The sequence below is a fragment of the Amblyomma americanum genome, chromosome 9 (assembly GCF_052857255.1).
Source record: "Amblyomma americanum isolate KBUSLIRL-KWMA chromosome 9, ASM5285725v1, whole genome shotgun sequence".
Taxonomy (NCBI): domain Eukaryota; kingdom Metazoa; phylum Arthropoda; class Arachnida; order Ixodida; family Ixodidae; genus Amblyomma; species Amblyomma americanum.
Window position 1 is genome coordinate 135,870,574 of NC_135505.1, and position 19,367 is coordinate 135,889,940.

The window sequence follows — 19,367 nt, forward strand, 5'->3', positions numbered from 1 at the left end:
ACCGCGACGGCCGGTCACGCTCCTTCGACGATGGGCAACGGAGTCAGCAAATTACAAGCGCCAAGAAATCGTGCTGCAGTAGCACGCGGAAATGGGAGGCAAGCTCCTCGTGCGGGACAGCCTCCGGCAGAAGGAAGTGAAGTCGTACGAACCAGCTGCATCCCTGTGCCTGAGCTGGAAGCTTCAGCCGGAACCAACGCTGGAACACATGACGAAAGGCAAGACTCGCAGCATGTTACACCTTCTTCCGAGTTGTCATCTTTGCACACGTTAACGACAGATCCGCAACTACCGGACCCTTCTGGCTCGGCCGAAAGCAGTCAGCAATGTGGCGAGCAGGAGTGCGGAACGCCCGTACTGCGCTTGCTACCTATATTTGACATCGATGAATTGGGAACGCAACCTAACGCTCTCTGGATTCCCGATTTGCTAGACCAGTCGCCCGCGCAAAACGTTAGCTCCGATGTGCTCGCCGAGAGCAGGGCTCAGTCAAGAAGTTCTTTCAGAATGTGAACTCGATTGCTTCCTTTGCAGACCCCCGACATCCGAATCCATTGAAGCTGCCGAGTGTGCTGAGAAGATACCAGGATTCCCTGCTGAAGGATTTCCATCCGACGGCGATTCCCGTGGTTGTACCGCCAACGGCACAGACCGCCCGGTCGAGAGTTCACCGCAGCCACTACCTGCCGCTCAAGCAGACCGAATGCAGGTAGCCCCAGCAACTCCGGACCAGGCAGAGGCGCAGCTTGTTTCGAGTGTCGAAGATGGGGAACTGCTGAGTGCAGGTTTGATTCCCGAGCAGGAAGTGCTCAGCCAGCAGCCGGGAGTATCTTCTAGTGAACCACAAGAACCGGCTTCACGAGAGCAACTCGCCCTCGTTCCATATGAACCGCTCGTGCCACGCACTTTCTTGTACAGGTGTGCCACTGATGCGGCTCACCATGGAAGCGCCGGGGCGCTGTCTTCATCATTCACGGGGGTGGTGACGGCATCTCCAGTTCTTTGCACATTGCTCGAAGACTCCCGCTACATCACCGTCAGGAATCTCATAACGGAGCCTTCGTCCTCTGCAGAACTAGAGCAGATGCGTCTAATAACGCTTTCACAGAGCGACCGCTTGGATTTCTCTTGCCTGAACACACTGCTGCACGCAGTACATTCCTCGGATGAAGTCCGGGAGAATCCTCTGGAAGATGCCGTGCTTCATGTCGCGCTTGTCACCGGCCGTATGACTATGGTAGACCACGCCCGCACGCTCTGGGAAGAAGTCGTTCAGTTTAGGCAAATAGTGCATGAATTCTCTGTACAGCTCCATCTTTTCACCATGGTGCTCGACGTGGACCCGTCGCGAGGAACGTGCTGTCCGCAGCAAGGCTGGACCTGCGAGCATGTCCTTCACGTTTTCTCGCAGGTTGTCGAGAGGTTCAACTACCTGACTAAGGTCTTTTCGCGAGAGATAGTCGCCCATCCAAACCATGAGCCCGAACAGGGAGAGTTCAATGCGCGAGAAGCGTTCAGGCGATCCCAACCACGCCAGAGTCCTCAGAAGGCCACACGGCAGTCGATGCCGGCGGACGCTGTACCACCGGTGGTGTCCTTGCCGTCAGATTCCGGAGGTCACCTCGCTACTATCCAGGACGGCGATTCGGTGACCTCGCAGGTGTCGACACCAGACACCGAAACGCGGCTGGGGAGCCCCCTCGAGCAGGACGTCGACTCGGGCTACGAATCGCACCGTCTCTCCACGGAGGCACATCCGCCGTCGGAGCAGCTGAAGACTGACTCCAGTGCGTCGTCCAGCAGGGAAAGTCCACAATCATCGGACGCCGCTGTGCTGTCGTCGGAAAACTCCGAGAAGCAAGAAACCGACGTTTGGACGTCGTCACAAGGGTCGTCGCAACGGTCGTCGCAGCGTGGCACCTTCGGCCGATTTTGGAGGTCTATTTCCATGAGGGGACGGAAGGGCGGCCACAAAAAGCGTCGCTCGCCACCCGACCAGCCACGGCACGAGTCGGACTGACGACACCCCTTTCTGGGGTTTCGGAGGAAAGCCCACTCGGTAGGTTACGTTTGGCACGCACTTTTTGTTTTGTCTTTCACTAGTTTAATCGTGAATCTCGCTGCTGTTCTTTTCAAGGAATGTGCTTTCTAATCGTTTTCTTTCCCCCAGCGGAACGAGCGACGCAGCCTGGGCACCTCCTCTGGCTACAGAAACACCACCGCAATATGATGTTCAAGCGTCTGAAGCTTCAGCAAGGCCCTGTGGCTCGTTAGAAGCGCCGATGGCGCTCCTACTTCGGCAACCACTCACTGCTGTCATGGTGCCGTCGATATCGTGGCCTTGTTTGAACTTGTGATGCACCATGCGTGATCGCCATATGCTTTTACTCCATTTTAGGTCGCATGTTTCTGTTCTTAACGCTAACTCTGTTAGGAATTTTGTCATTCAAGAACAGAAACTGTCTGCAGTTCTCGTATCTCGGCCAATGTCGTGCCAGGCATGCTAGATATGTTAAGCGCAGCAGTTCGCATTTTAGTGTCTTTGTGCAGTGTCCATTTTTGTCGCGAGATCACCACCTGTGCATTTCTTATTACCCTCGAGTGCCCTTCAGACACTACCGAAGAATACATCAAACGTGTATTTTTTTTTAGCGGATATGCGACCAAACATCTCGCCAGAGTGCGAAGTGTGACCTGTAGCCAATAAACTCCATCATACAGCATACGCTGGTTTCATTCACTTCGCATGCATTTTATTCCATCTTGCCGGTCGTTCAGCCGAGCAGGAATCGTGTTTTGCGCTGCGGTTTGCCTTCAACAGTGCGCGTCATGCAAAAGAATGTTGTCTACTATTGGTGGCCGGTTTGTTTCATAACGGCATCAAGCAGAAATCGCAGGAAACTAGTAGAAACGGCAGCTGTTTTAGTATGCTTGGTTCCTGCATAACCAAGCATCGGCGTTATTTTCAGTAAACTTCCCTCCAACACACAAAAAAATAAACGTCGGAAGCAAGCGATTACCGCTGTGTAGTCACCATCGGTCGACGTCCACCACATTACACCCATTGCGGTGCGACAATTGTTGCACTGGTTTACCCTCTGCAAACACCTTGCAAACAAAGGACCACCTGAAAGCGGCAGGAGCTGCCGGAGTTCTAAAGTAACTGCCAGAGACAAGAACTCGTCTCCAAAATCGAGCCAGTCGGTTAAAGAACTAGCATTTCAGTAAAATCGTTCAGCCTATTGCATACATAAGCTTGCTGCAGTGCATACTTCGACATCAGTTCCGGTGCCTCAGCGGCTTTAATGTTTGGCTGCCGTGTTCAATGCCGGCGGCTAGCATCCCCGCCTTGGTGGCCGTGTTTCGCTGGCGCCGAAGTGCAAACACGCCCGTGTGCTGTACTGTCCCACGGCAAACAACCTAGGGCTGCCGAAGTTCATCCGGAGGCTTCCACTGCGGCGCCACTAAGAGCCCACAGCGCCTTTTCGGGACGCCGAATTCTATATCCACCCTTTCTCAAAAGTGGACCCGAAGTGGTTTTATTCCGGGCCCTTCCGTGTGCCTCTTTTTGCATCGTTGCCTTTCCTATATCTGGAAGTAGAGAACCCTTGGACCGTCCGAAAATTCCTTCCTCGGGTGCTGCAGAAGCACTCTACGCATGGCACGAAACAAGCCCCTCGGGCTGCAAATTTTTGGCAAAGACCGTGCACACCAATACCCTGACATGGCTGTATTTGCGCGTGCTGAATGCGTATCGAAAACGCGGAAAGATAAAAATTGTTCGACAAGCGGCGAGAACAAGATGCAACGAGATAAGACACGCAACCGCTGACAACTGCGAGTCTGCGACAACCCTGCGTCACTGCGCCGGCGTGTTCAGGTGGGCTTGATACCAGCAATAGCAGTAGCCGCATTGCTTCCGTAGATGCGCCCGTGTCACGTGTCAGAGCCTTAAGTTTCTGGCTGTTTGAACAAATTCTGGTATCATGGGTAACGTTTTGGAGAATTTAGTGCATTTTTGACATAAGCGGGAAGTGGTTGTGCAGTACTGACATCGTAGCAGTTAGAAATGGTGCTTACATGTACGCGTTAAGCACGTTCCCGCGCCACACGTAAGCACGGATCAAACATGAAAAACTTGCCCGCTGAATAAGCCGTGTCTCATGCAATAGTCTTTACTACCGTCGTCTTTCAACGATGCGAATACTTTTTCGCGACGGACCTATTTCGCGCTTCGACATTGTGCGCACCCAGCAAGCGCAAGGGAGAACTACGGCAGAGCGAGTAGTTGCCACACCCGCTCGTCCTCGACATTTCCTTCACTTCTTTTTCTTGTCCTTCCTGCGAAAGGGCCAGAACATGAACTTCTTGTTGCGGCTTGCGAGGTCCAGGCGAATGGTAACGTCGTTGCCATCGACGACCGTCACGTTTCCCGGGCGGCGCTCGGTGGCCATGTTGCGGGTGGTGCTAGCTTCCGACGCGGTGACGTCCATGGAAGGCAGATTCAACAGACGCCGGATAGACGACGCACTGGACGTGCTCACGCCGGCCATGTCGGCAGCGTTGGCGTCTTCTTGCGGAGGCTGAGAAGACGCCGCGACCTCCTTCGTGTCCCCTGGTGGTGCTGCGCCTTGCGCTAATCCACCGTCCGCAGTTCCGGGAAGCGGCTGAGTTTGTCCAATGGCCGCCAGCGATCCCGGCGCTGAAGACAGCGCCGCCGTCTTCTTGTGGGACCTCTTGGCGGCCCTGTGGTGCTTCTTGTGCCCGAAGTGGCCCGACCGGATGCGGTGGGTGTCCGCGGCTTCGTCGAACGTCTTCTCGGGGCTTTCGGAGGGCAACGGACGAGAGACCTTGTCCTCCGGTTCAACGGGTGCGGCGTCTTCCGAAGGGACGGCGGGACGCGGTGAGATGTCTTCGGCCGCAGCTGGCCACTTCGACTTGCGCTTCTTGGTGTGTTTCTTGTGTCGCTTGGTCGACGGAGGACTGGACGCCGAGACAATCTTTTCGGCCTGTGACTCTTTTCCGGCTTCTTTGCTCACTGTCGACTCCCGGACAGGCAAAGGCACATTGGTCACCTTAAGGCTACCTCGTTCCGTGGAACCTGTTCCGAGAAGTGAATATTTTAAGATTTTGCAGCAATTCCGGCACTCATGGCGAAACGAATACAATAGCTTCTAAGAGACACGTATGGTTGTGGTATCCCCAGAGACATAAAATGACGTGTGGCCGCTGAAAAATTTACAGCAGAGCAAAAATGTTTTCAACTTTCATGCGGTAGTCACTCCTTTATTGCCAGTATAAAATTTCGCCTCGTTCATTATCGTGTTTACCAAATACATTGAGTTCGCTGGGAAACATATGAAGTTCAGCGTTACAAAAAAAAGTGCAGTAATTATCGTCTCCACCCATCTACTGAAATAAAAATCACAGTACATTTTTTTGGCCGTGATGGTCTCTTATGTGCTTTTTGATTACAGCTGCCCATAATGTTTTTTTTTTACACTTCCGGAACTGATTTTATACCGCGCCTACCCCGCTTGGCTGAAGGCGCCCGTGCTGAGGTGGCAATGACGCCACATTCACGCCACTGTCGTCCGCAGCTGCCAATACCGGTGCGGTGATTACGGCCGGCCGATAGTCCCACCAAAAGTTGCGGCTAGGCGCCAGCGATGCCCGCGCTGTTATCGGCAAAGAAGCGCTGCATCACCTGCTATCGTTTATCGCGAACCGTGCAGCGCACGCTGTCACCCCTCATGCAGGCAGCCCGAAGGGCGCCGGATGGCATCCAGTGCTGACCAGCTGCGGGCATGTCTGCCGCTTCGGGGCCATCTGCGCACGCGCAATGGCATCGTGCGATGCGCAGCAAGCAGTTGCTGCGGTGATAAGCGCTATGCTAGAAGTTTCTGCTGAAGTGATCCGAAAGGGCGCCTGGAGCACTTCTTGGTGGTAGCAAAGGCGTATGGACAACATCGAATAACTTCCCGGCCGCGTTCCTTGGGACTGCTATGTAAAAAGTGCAAATGGAAGGCCTCCTGCTTGCCCTACCAGTCATAGTGTGCTTAGCTCATTTGTCCCAGTTCAATTGTACCGTAAGTTCTGCAGTGACTCATAACTACTACTAGATTTCATCACCATCTGCAACGAGGTAAGCAAGGACACTGCCTGCTTTGCAATCCTTTTTTTGTTGTTGTTGCGCGACCATTCTTGCATTCGCCGTTTTAGGGTCGTTTCCGCGGCCATCTTCATGCGTTCAGTGTACTGCTGTGTGAGACCAGCCTTGGAGATGACTACTAAAGCTTCGTCTGCCGAAGAATCAATCGTCTTAATGATGAGTTTACCCAGCTCGTTATTGTCATCATACGGGTGTGGGTATTCTAGCTTACCTTGCTTCGGCGCAGGACCCTTTTGCAAGACAGTAGCCCCGCTTATCGCAGCTTTGAGGGCTCCATCGGATGGTCCTGGCTGACCGGGACTGACTGAAGAACTGGTCACGTCTGGTGAAGGTTCCTGGCTTTCTACGTCGGCGCCAGGCTTCTGTTCTCCGGCTTTGTACCAGTCTTCATGGACCACGGCCGTTTCCTGTCCTTTGCCATGCGCTGCTTTAGACTTGTGCTTCCCTTTCTTCTTGTGAGACCTTGTCTTCTTCTTCTTTTTAGTTTTCTCTTTTTTCGTGATAGCGCCGGACGGGCTTGCCATCGAAGAGCTTTCTTCGCTTGACACTAGTCTCTCATCTTTGGACTGCATGGTGGTTGACACTGAGACGCCGCCATGTGGCAAGCTGCCTTTCACGGTATTCGCACCTATCTCCAATGAGGCGACTGTTGGCGATCTCGATCCCTTGCGTCGGGCTTGTTTGTGATCTGGTAACTCAAGTGCCTTCATCTTGATCTCCTTATCGGATCGCAAAATAGATGCCGCGGAAGCATCTTGTTGGCCCGGCCCAACTGATGGTTTTGATCCCTTCCTGGTTTTGAGAGAACTGCGCTTCGGCTGTTCTCCAGTTGGGGTCATCAGGTCCAGTGCCACGGCCGGGGAACCCACGCTGAGTGCCTCCTGTGGCATCTCGCTGGAAATCGACCCTGTCTCAGTTTCCGTGTCCGACTGGCGGCCAAAGTTCGGCGGTGGCGACACGCCGCCCTTCTTCTTGCCACCTCGGATTGCCCTGAACGCCTTCAGGCTGTCGTTATCCGAGCGAAGCTCCTGGGCCAGTAGCTGACCTCCGCGTTTCGCCGGAGCTCCACCAGCGCCCTCGGCCTCCGAACTCTCACCGGAATCAGACGAGCCACCCGTATCTATGACCACGCCTCGAGGCTGGGGCACGCCTTCCATGTCAGTCAGCGGCGTGCCGACGCCCCCCACCTTCCTGTGGAGGGCCTTCTCCTTCTTCGAGACTAGAATGGAGCCACCACGACCTGGCACTCTCCGTTTTCTGCTGGAGGCAGAACTGTGGCTGCCTTCCAGGAACTTGCGACGGTTCTCGCGAATCTTCTCGATTCGCTCTTGTTGCCTGCGGTTGCGTCTCAATTGAGTGTACAGGTCGCCCTGGAATGCCAGCTCGTTCTGCTGCGAAGTGCTGGGCTCGGGCGACGTGTCCCCCGGCTCGCGGTTGACCCGCGTCCAGGCCTCGTCGTCGGTGGCGACGCTGGCATCCGTGATGCGCAGCTCGGAAGCCTCGACGACTCCGAGCTCAACGTCGGTGCCAGGCTGAGATCGAGAAGCGAGGCCGGAAGTGAGCGCATCTCCGATGGTCTTCGACAGCCGACGTACCGGTCTGAAGAGGGCACCCAGCGCACCCGATTCCCACAGCTGGACCAACACGGGCCCGTACTTGTCGTAGAACAGTGCCGGGTGAAGCGTCCACGCCATGCCAGCCATGACTGAACGAGGAGTTAGGGGTCGCTGTCGTGATCTTGAATGCGGAGCTCTGGGGGCACAGAGACCGGTGTGAGCGGGGCGACCGTTCCTGGCGCTGTCACGAGCTACTGTCTCGCGGCCGACAGCTTTTCTTCTTTGTCTTTGAAAATATTAATAACAAAGAAAATTGTGAAGATAATTACTTTTACTTCGTCTTGCAACCACCCGTGCTGTTCAGACCTACTAGAGGAATGAAGAAAACGGGATTGTAAAATAAATCATAAGGAAGGCAAATATTAATGTGATGAACTTTCTCCAGTGTCGAAGCTGTCGCTGTCATTGCAAGGCTTAATCGGCAAACGCAGCTTTCACTTGCTTCTCATGCGGGCTTCGGAGTGCATGCTCTTATGAGGTTGGGTATAGGTGGAGCATACAAATTATTGCCACTTTTTTCTGCCCGTCTAGGGCGAAAAATTTTCTTTTACGTGCTCAGAGCTTCTATTGCTGCCGCACTCTTCCCTGCAGCAGTGTATACAGGAGACAAGATTATCTGTGTCTAGGAGCATCCAAAGCTCTTCACAGCAGGTTCGACTTCCCTGCAGGCTCCGCCGACACGAGGCGGCTCTTTTATTTCGTGCCAGGCTCGGAACATCAATTTTGAAAATGGCGATGGACATCATGATGTTCTGGCTAATCTCTTGTAGAGGGCAGGCACAAGCGAAGCGCCTTAGCCCAAACTATGAGGAAAGAAACTGCAAAAAAAAGCGGGATAGAGCAGGTAGTGGAGGCTTCATTAGGTTGACCCCAGTCGCAGCACAAGACGTCATTTATCCACCAGGAAGGTAACAAGGTGACCATTCCGCGGTACTGGGTCTGGCAAGGAAATAAACAAATTGGTGCCTCGAATCCACTTTTCCTTGAGAGCCACTTTTTTCTTAACCTTATGGTAAAAACCAGCAAATAAAAACGTGTCTATAGACCGTCTTTCTCTTCATTCCAAAAGAAAGGCAGTACACGAAAAATGCAAAGCCTTCACCCTGCCCACGTCAGACACGAGAGCACGTGCCAACAAGTAGTATCAGCGAGGGCTATTTGGCTGTACCAGATACGAAAATAAACGTTAAAGTGCCCCCAGCCAGCCATAGATGGCGGGCGGGCTGCAGTGCTCCTGTAGCGTGATGGCGCACAGCGAGATACCTCTATTGCAGAAGAATGGTGAGTTGGGCGAGTTGCGATACAGCGCTTGTTTTGTCCCCTTTTTCTGTATCCTTCGTCCGTTCGCGCTGAATTTTACCGCCAAAATGAGATACCTCTACGACGACATCCGCATGTGCGACACACAAATACCGTCCTATCAATACCCTTTTATAAAGTTACAGCACTGTGGCCACTTTTCGCATAAGTCGTGGCGGTTGTTTCGTCCCTCTGGCCACCCCAGCGCTCCTAGCGGGACGGAACTCAACTGGCGAGAGCGCGCCGTATGAGTGCGAGGAACAGGCGCGGAAAGGTGAGCGTATCGGCTTGGTTCGTTGCGTCACATCGCCGACGTCGAACTCAGCGCCTCGTGCCCTGCACTCAATGGGGAGCGGTGGGTTACCTTGACGAATGGAGTTTTTTGTTGTAATTTTTTTATTTGCTCATTCGCCGTTGCAATGTTGCATCTCTGGTGTCTGGCAAATGAAAGGCAAATGTAGTAGTAGTAAGTGGTTCATTAAAATAATAAAAAAGGAAGGAAAATACTTTCGCTAGCCCCGGCATGTGCCATCGATACTGAAGCACCTGAGCTGGGGCAGCGGAAATAAAGGATAGCAGGAAGAATGGAGAAATGAAATGAAAGAGGTGAGGGGACAGGAAGAGAGGATCAGAATGGCAAATGATGTCAGCGTTTTTGTCCCTCATTGACATTTTCTTCTTCTTGAGTAAGCTTTTCTTTCTCTTAACTTTTGCTCCTCCACAAGAAACGCAATGTCGACCCTTCCCCCCACCCCTCCTTTTCTTGTCTTCATTGGTGGCTTGCAGGATCTGATTTAGATGATCCATACAGTGGATGCCTTCTGACATCATCGTGGGAGACATGGCGAGCTGCGTCCTCCTCAGCATCCCCTGGCTCCCACGGGAAGAGGTCAACAAACTGCTCAAGGTTGCCCACTTTTCTTCCATGTCTTTCGTCCAATTCTGCGCAGGCGGTGAATCAGAGAAGCCACAAAGGAAAGTGAAAACGAGACTTTACCTTCTCGCAATGACATCTTTGTTACTCACAAACTGAGATGGTCATTTCTCGCTTTGTGACTTACCACTCACGCTCTCGCTTAGGAGTATCAGTTCTGCGTGTGCAGCAAATGCAATGAGAATGACTATCGCGTTCGACCAGCACGACGTGTACCCAAGAAACCACGGCTGCCCAGAGCGAATGTTATGTTTGGCAAGTTAATTTTGCGCCCCGACTACGCTACGGACCATTGAGGGCTGTTATCTCTTGTTTGTGTACTGTCGTATTATTAGAACGAACGCCCATGTTTCTGCGGACCACGGCTTTAAGAGTTTGTCGCAGTATGTACGCAGAAAGAAGAATTCGAAAAAAAAAACTTCTGCTTCGCCCACTTATAACCACATCCCTTCAGTCACTCTGCTTTCAAAATTCTGAATGAAAATCGGGGAACGAGACTGCAGGGACTTTCTGGTCAAAGTGGAAGCTTGGGCGAGTCGGTTGAACATTATCGGAGCAGCGCAAATGCATAGACGTGGACAAGACACAAACAGGGTGCTGATATACAACCGGAAAGACGGAAGCGGCGCCTCTGAGGCCCGCAGATAACTGTCAGTGGCGCGTTGCAGTTGTTCATTATCTACCATAATCGTGCTGTGAACAAGTCTGAGCATGTCGTCTGCTGGCCGTAAGATGGCGCGACAATCAGTTAAGCTCCAAATTCTGGACCACTCGCACTGCCAAGCTGTGATAGATCGGCGCAGTGAGAAGTTCCGAAACTATACTATGACCAAAAGCGCTGATAACACCTTTAATGTCCTCTTCACTTACACCCTACTTCGCAGGCCTTCTTTTTGAGCCAGAAGAAAGGCAACGTGCTGTCCTTCGTCGGCCACGAGCACGAACGCGTCTACATCATCTGCTCGGGAATCATCAAGGTGAGCGACAGGGCACTCTGGCATCAGGTGGTCACTTGACTATTTTAGTACCGGTCGGTGAGCGCAGACAGATTGGAAAGACTGGGCTATTAGCAATAAACAATTTAACCACGCAGACGGTATATCAGTGTCTTTACGTGGAGCACGATAGCGGAATGTATCATGCTAATCACGCAAGCCTTCATTTGGTATTGTTACTCCATAAATTGTGGCAATTCGGTCAGCAATTGGGTCGCGATGATTAAAAAGAAATGGCTCCCTTGTGAACAAGGCAGCCGTAGCACTCCCGAAACGTTTTTTTTTTTGTTTTGTGGCTGAAGCTAAACTAGGCTACCAGTCGAGCATTACGCGGTACAGGCGAGAGACCAGTTGTGCGCATGCGCCGTTACCATGGCAACCGGAGAGGAGCAGTGGGTGCGCCGCGCGCCCGCTCCACCGTCGAAGGTGAATGTGACGTCACGCGGATGAGCAGTTGTGCGCATGCGCCGATACCATGGTAACCAGAGAGACCCCACTGCTGCGCCGCGTTCGACACCACCGCCTCACCGCACGCCGCTCTATCACCCGAACAACGCGTCGTCGCATGCGCAGCATTGCGTATAAAAAGCGGATATGTATCGCAACGCTTGATATGGATGCACTGGAGAGTCCAGCCGCTGCCAAACGGCGGTATGGACAACATTAACTCATCCGATCCTGAGGTTTCGCCTGGTAGTTGGCTACTCAACAAAGACAGAATGAGTGTAAGAAGGCGAAGAGAGCAGCGGAGACGCCCGAACAGAGAGAGGAATGCCTTGCCACACGGAGACGCCAGACTGCCGAGCATAACAGACGCCGAATAGCCGCCGAGATGGAGCCTATGGGAGGCGCCAGTGAACGGCAACCAACCGAAGAGGATGTGAAGGCCCGTCGTGTGACTGATCACACCATTCGAGTTTCCGAAAGTGCATCTGCGACCCGGACATTTGAAGCAGACTTTGTGAACAATCCATTTGGACACGTTTGTAGTGTGTGCGACAGACTTTATCAGCAAAAAGAACTTGACACCAGTGAGTAATCCAATGTATGACAGTTTGCGTTTGGCATTACCAGAACAACCAGCTCAGCCAGCGAAAAGTACCTCCCGCTACGTATGGCCTGGAATAGCCGAGCTAAGTCACTGCCAATTTTTTTTTTTACCCCGGTCAATGACCAGTGAACTTCGTCAGCCATAATTCCTGACCAGACGGCATGCCGTCAAACAATCGACTAAATACAAAATGCGTTTTAACAGGCCAATCACGGCTGCGCGCGGCTCTGATAACCGAAAGTGTCAACAGCTGAGAGCGGCTTAATGCAATCATTTAAGTACTGGTCACCGTCATTAACGCAGAGAACGTCTAGTGAGGTGAGAGAGGTGATACTGAAAACGACAGCGTGATGTGCCACACTGAACTGTCATAGAGCCCGTCACGCAGTGCTTACAGCCTTTATGTAGTCGACTAATCGAGCAATGAAAAAGACAAACGACCGGACACGGCGACTGATCCGGAACTCCGGATCAGTCGCCGAGCGTCCTAACCACTGATCCACCGCGGCGGGTAAATAGAATTTCGGAACGTTTGGATTTGGTTTATAGGATTAACGCCTCAAAAAATCCGGAGCCCTTCACTACGGCGTCCCTCATAGCCTGAGTCGCTTTGGGGCTTAAATAGAATTTCGGAACGTTGGTTTCGGTTTTTAGGACTAACGCCCCAAAGCGACTCAGGCTATGAGGGACGCCGTGGCGAAAGACTCCGCATATCCCGACCACCTGGGGCCCTATAACTTGCACTGACATCGCACAACACACGGGCCTCTAGCATTTCGTCTCCATCGAAATTCGAAATACGCACGTTCGATCGGGTTCGAGGCGGTCGCATTTCGATGGAGGCGAAATGCTAGAGGCCCGTGTACTGTTTGGTGAACCCCAGCTGGTCGACATTATCCAGTATGGCGTCCCTCATAGCCTGGATCGCATTGGGATGTTAATCCTATAAAACCAAACGTTCTATAATCCTATTTCTTGAACCCACTCAAACGTATCCACATTTTTTAATAGACAACCTACTAGCCATTCATTATCTTTTTTAATAACGAAGTAAGGCTTGCTGATGTTCTTGCATGATTAATAGTTGCCGCCTATTTTATGCGCGCACGAATATGCAAGGTGTTCACACTTGCGCTAAATAGTCTTGAAGTTAGCGAAGTGAATGAAGTGCCGTTCTCTTCTGAAAGAACAACATGCGCTGAGAATTTTAAAACAGGAATAAAAGCGCACCACGCAATAATGGCGCGCTTTCTTGTGCCTTATTCTCGTCATCCAACGCCTCCTGGCGACATTGTACTCGGCGTCAAAGACAATAAGACAGTATAATATTAGAGGCCGGCTTTTGGCGCTTGCAGCTGTGTGGAATCCCGATGGAGGTGATCGAACGCATCACGGAGCAGCACCCGGACCCACCGACGGTCTTCTACCGCATGTGGTTCGCGGTGGCAGTTGGCGTCTCCCTCGGCGTGCTCATCAACCACAAGCGGTACCAGGTGAGGTGAGGTACGTGTACGGGTTGTAATGAACTAACAACGCAGTCGTTCTTCGAAGTGGCAACTGGACGACTTAAGAAGAGAGGAGAGTAGTTCAGGGAGTTAGCGCGAATTGATGATGTTCTAGCTGAAATCATGAAGAAATGGACATTAGGAACTTGTTCAGATCTATAACAGCACGTGTGATCATCATCATCATGATCACCAGCCTGACTACTCCCACTGCACGGCAAATGCCTCTCCCACGTCTCACTTGGCCACCGCTGCGGTGAAAAGCAGTATGAGTTGAGAAACAAGCGCGACTTAATAAAATCTGAGATAAATCTACAAAGTAAAAATGGAGATGGACGCGACATGTAACGCAGAGGACAGATGCCTGCCGGTCCGGTTAAGTAACGGAATGGATATTGAGAGTCGGAAAGCGTAGCAGGGAAACATAGTGCGAGGCGCGAGTTTAGTATAAATATACAGGTACATGGTCGTCCCAGCTGGCTTTGCACGTGGCTGATTGGATTTAAGCGGATAAAAACGTTGTCCCGCGGGCTGATATGTTGTCTAAAGTAATGTAGAACACCTCACTACGAGCCTCCATAAACAAATGGAGGAAAATACCTGCCAATCGTCTCAAGCGTATGTGTCAGCTCATGCACCTATTCTTGGTGTCCGAATCCAGGACTGGACCCACGACAAGCTGAAGCAGTACCTGGAAGGAGGCATCATGAGCAACCTGTACTTCGTCATCGAGTTGTCGCTCGACGAGGCGACCTCTGCCGACGGCCAGAACAAGTATTTCGGGCCCTGCTACCTGCCGCAGTCACTGCGACAGATGAAGTTGCCGGTGAGGGTACACGTCATTTTTCGAGTGATTGGTGGATCAAGCTGCAACGTCCGTGCATTCCAACGAATACAGTACTTGTTACTGTGAACCAAAACCTAGGTTGTTTTTTTTTTTTGCCGGGATTACGTGCGGTCAAGCCTATATCTAGAGTCGGTAGGCATATACGCCGAGAAACTGCGGGCGCACATTACAAATGGTACTCATAGATGTACGACATCATCATTGGCATATCAAAGGAAACGACTTCAGTAGCAATAGCCTCGAGTGTCGCATAGCGCTGCTGTGTTTTATCGCTCTATTTTTTTGAGGAAAGCATGACTGTAAGACGCACTATCAGGGACAAAGGTAGGCACTAAAAGCGACCTTGGCGCATAGGCTCAAAGTTAATGTATACGATCGTCTTATTTCACTGCCGCACTTTACAAGCACGCGAGTTCGACTTAGGTGCAGCTAGACAAGTAGATTCTTGAGCCATTGGGAGTAACAGACCTATTGGCTTCATTTGCGTCTCAGGGGTCGTGGAGGTTTTGCCTCCGATAGTACTTGGGCATTGGTATTCCTCACCCGACGTGAAGTCCAAAACTAGTGTTGCGAACTGAATGGAACAGTGGCTACTGCAGTGCTATTGTGGTATCGAAAGAATTCGGTGAAACTCACCTTAAAAGAACTCATCATCATCAGCCTAACTGCACCCACTGCAAATGGCTCTCCCGTGTCTCTCCAATTAACCTTGTCCTTCGCCAGCTGCGCCCACCCTATGCCTGCAAACTTCTTAAACTCATCCGCCCGCCTAACCTTCTGTCGCACCCTGCGGCGCTTGCCTTCTCTTGGAATCCACTCCGTTACCCTTCATGAAAGGTTGTGGCCAAGTACTTCACCAGGGTGGCCAAATTCTGGTGAGGGAAGGCGCTGGAGGTTCTGGTCACCGAGATCAGGCCGCACCCCAGGCCTGGTTATGCAATTCCATCGATCTGCCCTCAGCGTTTTTTTCTTGTTTTTTTTTTCAAACCCGGTGGAGAATTGCGCGGCACCGGGATTCTAACCCCGGTCCTGATCCACCAAAAAAGCCCGACTCGAGGTTCAGAAACAAGTAGAGCTCTGTAACGCAGCGCGGATGTCGCATTTTAGTTATTCATATACTTGGTGCAGCTTCTTTCCTGAGACTGTAGGTTTACATGTGCAGTGTTCAGATATGCGCTGGCTTATACTTACGGGTAACAAAATGGTAGTGCGTAAGTTTATGAAACGATTCAGATGATGAAGGGCTGATCACGCAATGCCATACGACCTTCAGCGTCATCTCTTGGTTGTAAGGGAGATGTGGAAGACAGAATATGACAATAGGATGCGTTAGGGCGTTTAGTTGACAATTTATTTAGCTGTAACAAGTTAAACAGACTAGCCACATGATGACTTGATCAAGACTAATTCGTAATGTGGGCAATTCCTAATGTAACCGATGACAGTGGATCAAGTAACGCTGATATATGAGACGGCATTTCATGAAGACGGCGACCGTGAGATCTTCAGCGGTCTAGTTGTAATAATAATTGATTTTTTGGGGAAAAGAAATGGCGCAGTATCTGTCTCATATATCGTTGGACACCTGAATCGCGCCGTAAGGGAAAGGATAAAGGAGGGAGTGAAAGAAGAAAGCAAGAGAGAGGTGCCTTAGTGAAGGGCTTCGTTATAATTTCGACCACCTGGGGATCTTTAACGTGCACTGACATCGCACAGCAGACGGGCGCCATAGCGTTTTTCCTCCATAAAAACGCAGCCGCCGCGGTCGGGTTTGAACCCGGCAGTTGACGCTTTGAAACGATACAAAAAAAGAACTTTCTGTACGGTTACCGCGGTGTAACGCGAAACTCAGCGACAGCTGTTCTCGTTAGTGAATATAATATTGCTTGTTACTTATTATTTGTCTTCTATTGCAAAGTATGAGTGTTTGCACCACTCGCCATGGCGCGTTGCAGTCACGTGATGCGTGACGCCACTGCACGCGGTCCAATCAGTGCGGCTAGGCGTTACGCCGAAGACGCCAACGCCGCGCATCAGGGAAACTTTCCCCTAACAGCATTCGCTGTAAAAATAAACGCAGGACTCCCCGACCACGCGGCCGCGGCCGGTGATGCTCATCACCACACTGATGCGGTACCACCTGCCGCCCGAGCTGGACTGGTACCACCAGCCGCTGCGCCCGCACGACTACGTGCCGCGGGCCCCGACCGACGAAGAGTACGCCCACTGGTGAGCGCCACGCGAACTATCCTGTGAATCTACGTGAGCGGCTGGACACTGAAGCCCGCCCGCAGGCACTCCTGAGATAGAAAAACCTCCCGGTTAACCGTTTTCGCTCGCAAAATCTTCCGTTCTAACGGGAGATGACAGCCCACGCAACTACTCCGCGTATATGCTACCGTACACTGTCAGTTTCCAACGGAAGCGAGAGACTTGAGAGGCTTTACAACTGAGGACCCAAGTAGTACCGGTAATCTGGCCAATATTGGATATATATTGGCAAAGGCTGGCCCTGTAAAGGACCAGGGCGAAAACATCGCTTTCCAATATTGGGCCAATTATTTGTGCTGCTTGGGGAAGTGTTCACACCTTATCAAACCACGTCAGCGTAAAGTAAGTAGGCCAGGAAATTATATAGGGAAGTAAGGACAAATTAAAATTGAGTTGTATCGGCATATTACTGTGTCCTAATCATAAATAGGCTGCACTCTCACTGAAAAAAAACCCGCTGTTTTATGCTAGAAAAGTTTTAAAAAAATTGAAAAAGACTTCTCGCCTCCACCGGCTATTTTCTCAAGCAAACTGTGATGCGTCTAGACATTTTTATTTTTTGCGTGCGCATCCGTGAGGCTAGGCTGCAGAGCCTTTCGCTTGCAAAAGATCCCTTACCAAAATGCCTTCAGACAGTCTATAGACTTTCTATAGACAAATTCTATAGACTAGTTTACAGCCAGTTCAATAGAAAATATATAGATTTATGTCCATACACTTTAGTAGACGTTTGTCTATAGACAATATATAATCTATGACTAGACCAAAGGAAATATCTATAGGAAGTCAGAAGAGTCTGTAATAAGTCTACAGAATGTCTATAGACCATTTTTATGAGGGGTTGCTGTGAATTTGTGGCTCAATGCCTTAGCTCAACGGATCCGAGTACAATTGCTTCGCTACGTTGCATCTTATTATACTTTCTTGTTATCAGTGTACTAATCTTATGGAGCCAAGAACTTCAGAATGAATACGCTTCACAAATTTATTGCGCGTACAAAACGCCCGATATAGCCACATCTACTACTCTCCCACTTCACAGCCGCGTGACGGAGGAAATCTGGCGATTAATTCGGGAATCTAAGCTTTATACAAGAGCTGCAGCAACGTCTAGCTAGCTACGGGCAGAAAAACACTTCTGAAATTTTGTAAAGTCACGAGGACTTGCGCCCTAATTGACGGCACACAGTAAGAAGATATCAGGAGCGTAGTTAACAACTGATTTACTTGGAGCCAGTCGCCACCAAACGTAGGACCTCTGTAGGACAGAGGTCGGCGTATGCGCCAAAAATTCACAAAAAAATTAAGTCCGAGTGTCGAAAAACTGCTCCATTAGCACTCACTCACAAATTCCACTTAACTTCACCCCCCCCCCCTCCTTTTCTTTCCCTCTCCCTGTCCTCTCCCTCCCCTTTTATTCCCGCTAGCCGCAGCTCAGGGGCTTCAGGGTTCGACGCCAGATGGCGCGTCTAGCAACATCTTTTCCTTCCATTGTTAGTTTTATTAATAAATAGCCACTCTGAGCAACAACATACAACGCCAAAATAATACTCTCTAAGCACGAATTAGCTAATATTCGGAGTAAGCTATCCTCTAGTGCGTACACTTTTAGGGGCAACGTATTCTGCCTCAAGTCGTGGAGTAGATTGAGATCACTGATAATATGCGAAAAGCTTACTCTTGGCAACGGGTGCATATTCCCACTGCAAAGCATAGTGACTTGATGCTGTTATCAATGCGAGGAGGCTTTTAAATGCGGCACCGGGTGGTCTTGAGCTTAGCAAATAGAGGAAATTAAGATCTCGGTTAAAATATTGGTGAATGCCAGAATTTCGCATGTTTTGGCGAGGCAATTCGTTTCCGTTGTCAAACATAAGCAATCTGTTTGTTTAGCGATAGAAATCAACCTCACAGCTCTGGCATCATACTCTGTCCCTAAAAAGAGAGTGCCCTACAGAGGACAGCTTATTTGCTCCCTTTTTAACTCGAGTACTGACTGCCAGGTTCGTGTTTAGAGTGTACTTAATTGTGCGTTTTTTGTGAATGTATTGTTGGCGCATGCGCCGACCTGCGACCTGTATATTAAGGCTACCGCCTCCGAATAAATCAGCTGCTAACTGCGCAAGTCATGTCTTCTTACGCATAACAGAGACCAACTACCCCGACAGATTCTGGTGCTATAGTTCTGCACGATGTTTGAAAAAGATTCTGAAGGTTTCAGGGAGCAGCTTGTCTAATAAAGCTTTCGCTTCTATCATCTATTTTCAGGTGAAAGCACCTGGAACGTGCGACTGGTCAAGGTCATCATTTTTATTATGTTTTTGTGGTGTACTGCAAGCATCAGCTTGTTTTTTGGCAATTATTAGGCAATGTAGGCGAGTTGGTAGTGGCTTGAAATACCCTTTTAATTTTTCTATTAAATGAATGCAGCACTGCCAATAAAATCTGTTGTTAAGAGTGAGCGCTGTGTGAAGTTTCTTTTTTTTTTTGCATCACATTTTTCGCACAGTAAATTTGAAGTGATCATCCTACTTTCATCCTTCTTTTTCAGATTTTCATAATGAACGTCGTTGCTTGTATACGTCAGATCTTATCGACCATTATTTTTTCTAATTTTTCCACATTTAGGTGCTATTACCCCTCTCCTCTATTTTGCGTCGTCCGTGTCCCCAAGCCA

At 50.5% G+C, this 19,367-nt stretch overlaps 3 protein-coding genes across 3 annotated transcripts; 2 read left to right on the forward strand and 1 right to left on the reverse strand.

The window, feature by feature from the left end:
- Nucleotides 1-2,717, forward strand: LOC144105576 (uncharacterized). Its single transcript, XM_077638696.1, has 3 exons — nt 1-218; nt 535-2,059; nt 2,171-2,717. The coding sequence occupies exons 1-2, from the start codon at nt 31-33 to the stop codon at nt 2,018-2,020; spliced, it is 1,674 nt and encodes a 557-aa protein (XP_077494822.1). The 5' UTR covers nt 1-30; the 3' UTR covers nt 2,021-2,059; nt 2,171-2,717.
- Nucleotides 2,718-4,181: 1,464 nt separating this feature from the next.
- On the reverse strand, nt 4,182-7,947 carry LOC144105577 (uncharacterized). Its single transcript, XM_077638697.1, has 2 exons — nt 6,384-7,947; nt 4,182-5,101 (listed from the first exon to the last, which is right to left on the reverse strand). Exons 1-2 carry the CDS (start codon nt 7,873-7,875, stop codon nt 4,320-4,322), a joined length of 2,274 nt encoding a protein of 757 aa, XP_077494823.1. The 5' UTR covers nt 7,876-7,947; the 3' UTR covers nt 4,182-4,319.
- A 1,981-nt stretch (nt 7,948-9,928) lies between these two features.
- LOC144103707 (sperm-specific sodium:proton exchanger-like) lies at nt 9,929-19,081 on the forward strand. The gene is made up of 6 exons (XM_077636364.1): nt 9,929-9,994; nt 10,906-10,998; nt 13,423-13,560; nt 14,234-14,398; nt 16,500-16,648; nt 18,959-19,081. Exons 1-6 carry the CDS (start codon nt 9,929-9,931, stop codon nt 18,960-18,962), a joined length of 615 nt encoding a protein of 204 aa, XP_077492490.1. The 3' UTR covers nt 18,963-19,081.
- Nucleotides 19,082-19,367: the final 286 nt, after the last annotated feature.

Bases quoted from the DNA above. Each gene is read 5' to 3' on its own strand.
- LOC144105576 (XM_077638696.1), top strand. From the start codon at position 31: ATGGGCAACGGAGTCAGCAAATTACAAGCGCCAAGAAATCGTGCTGCA. The intron at 219-534 runs GCAAGACTCGCA...CTTCCTTTGCAG, and splicing joins GCTGGAACACATGACGAAAG to ACCCCCGACATCCGAATCCA.
- LOC144105577 (XM_077638697.1), bottom strand. From the start codon at position 7,875: ATGGCTGGCATGGCGTGGACGCTTCACCCGGCACTGTTCTACGACAAG. The intron at 5,102-6,383 runs GTAAGCTAGAAT...TTCTCGGAACAG, and splicing joins GGGTCCTGCGCCGAAGCAAG to GTTCCACGGAACGAGGTAGC.
- LOC144103707 (XM_077636364.1), top strand. From the start codon at position 9,929: ATGGCGAGCTGCGTCCTCCTCAGCATCCCCTGGCTCCCACGGGAAGAG. The intron at 13,561-14,233 runs GTGAGGTGAGGT...GTCCGAATCCAG, and splicing joins TCAACCACAAGCGGTACCAG to GACTGGACCCACGACAAGCT. The intron at 14,399-16,499 runs GTGAGGGTACAC...AAATAAACGCAG, and splicing joins TGCGACAGATGAAGTTGCCG to GACTCCCCGACCACGCGGCC.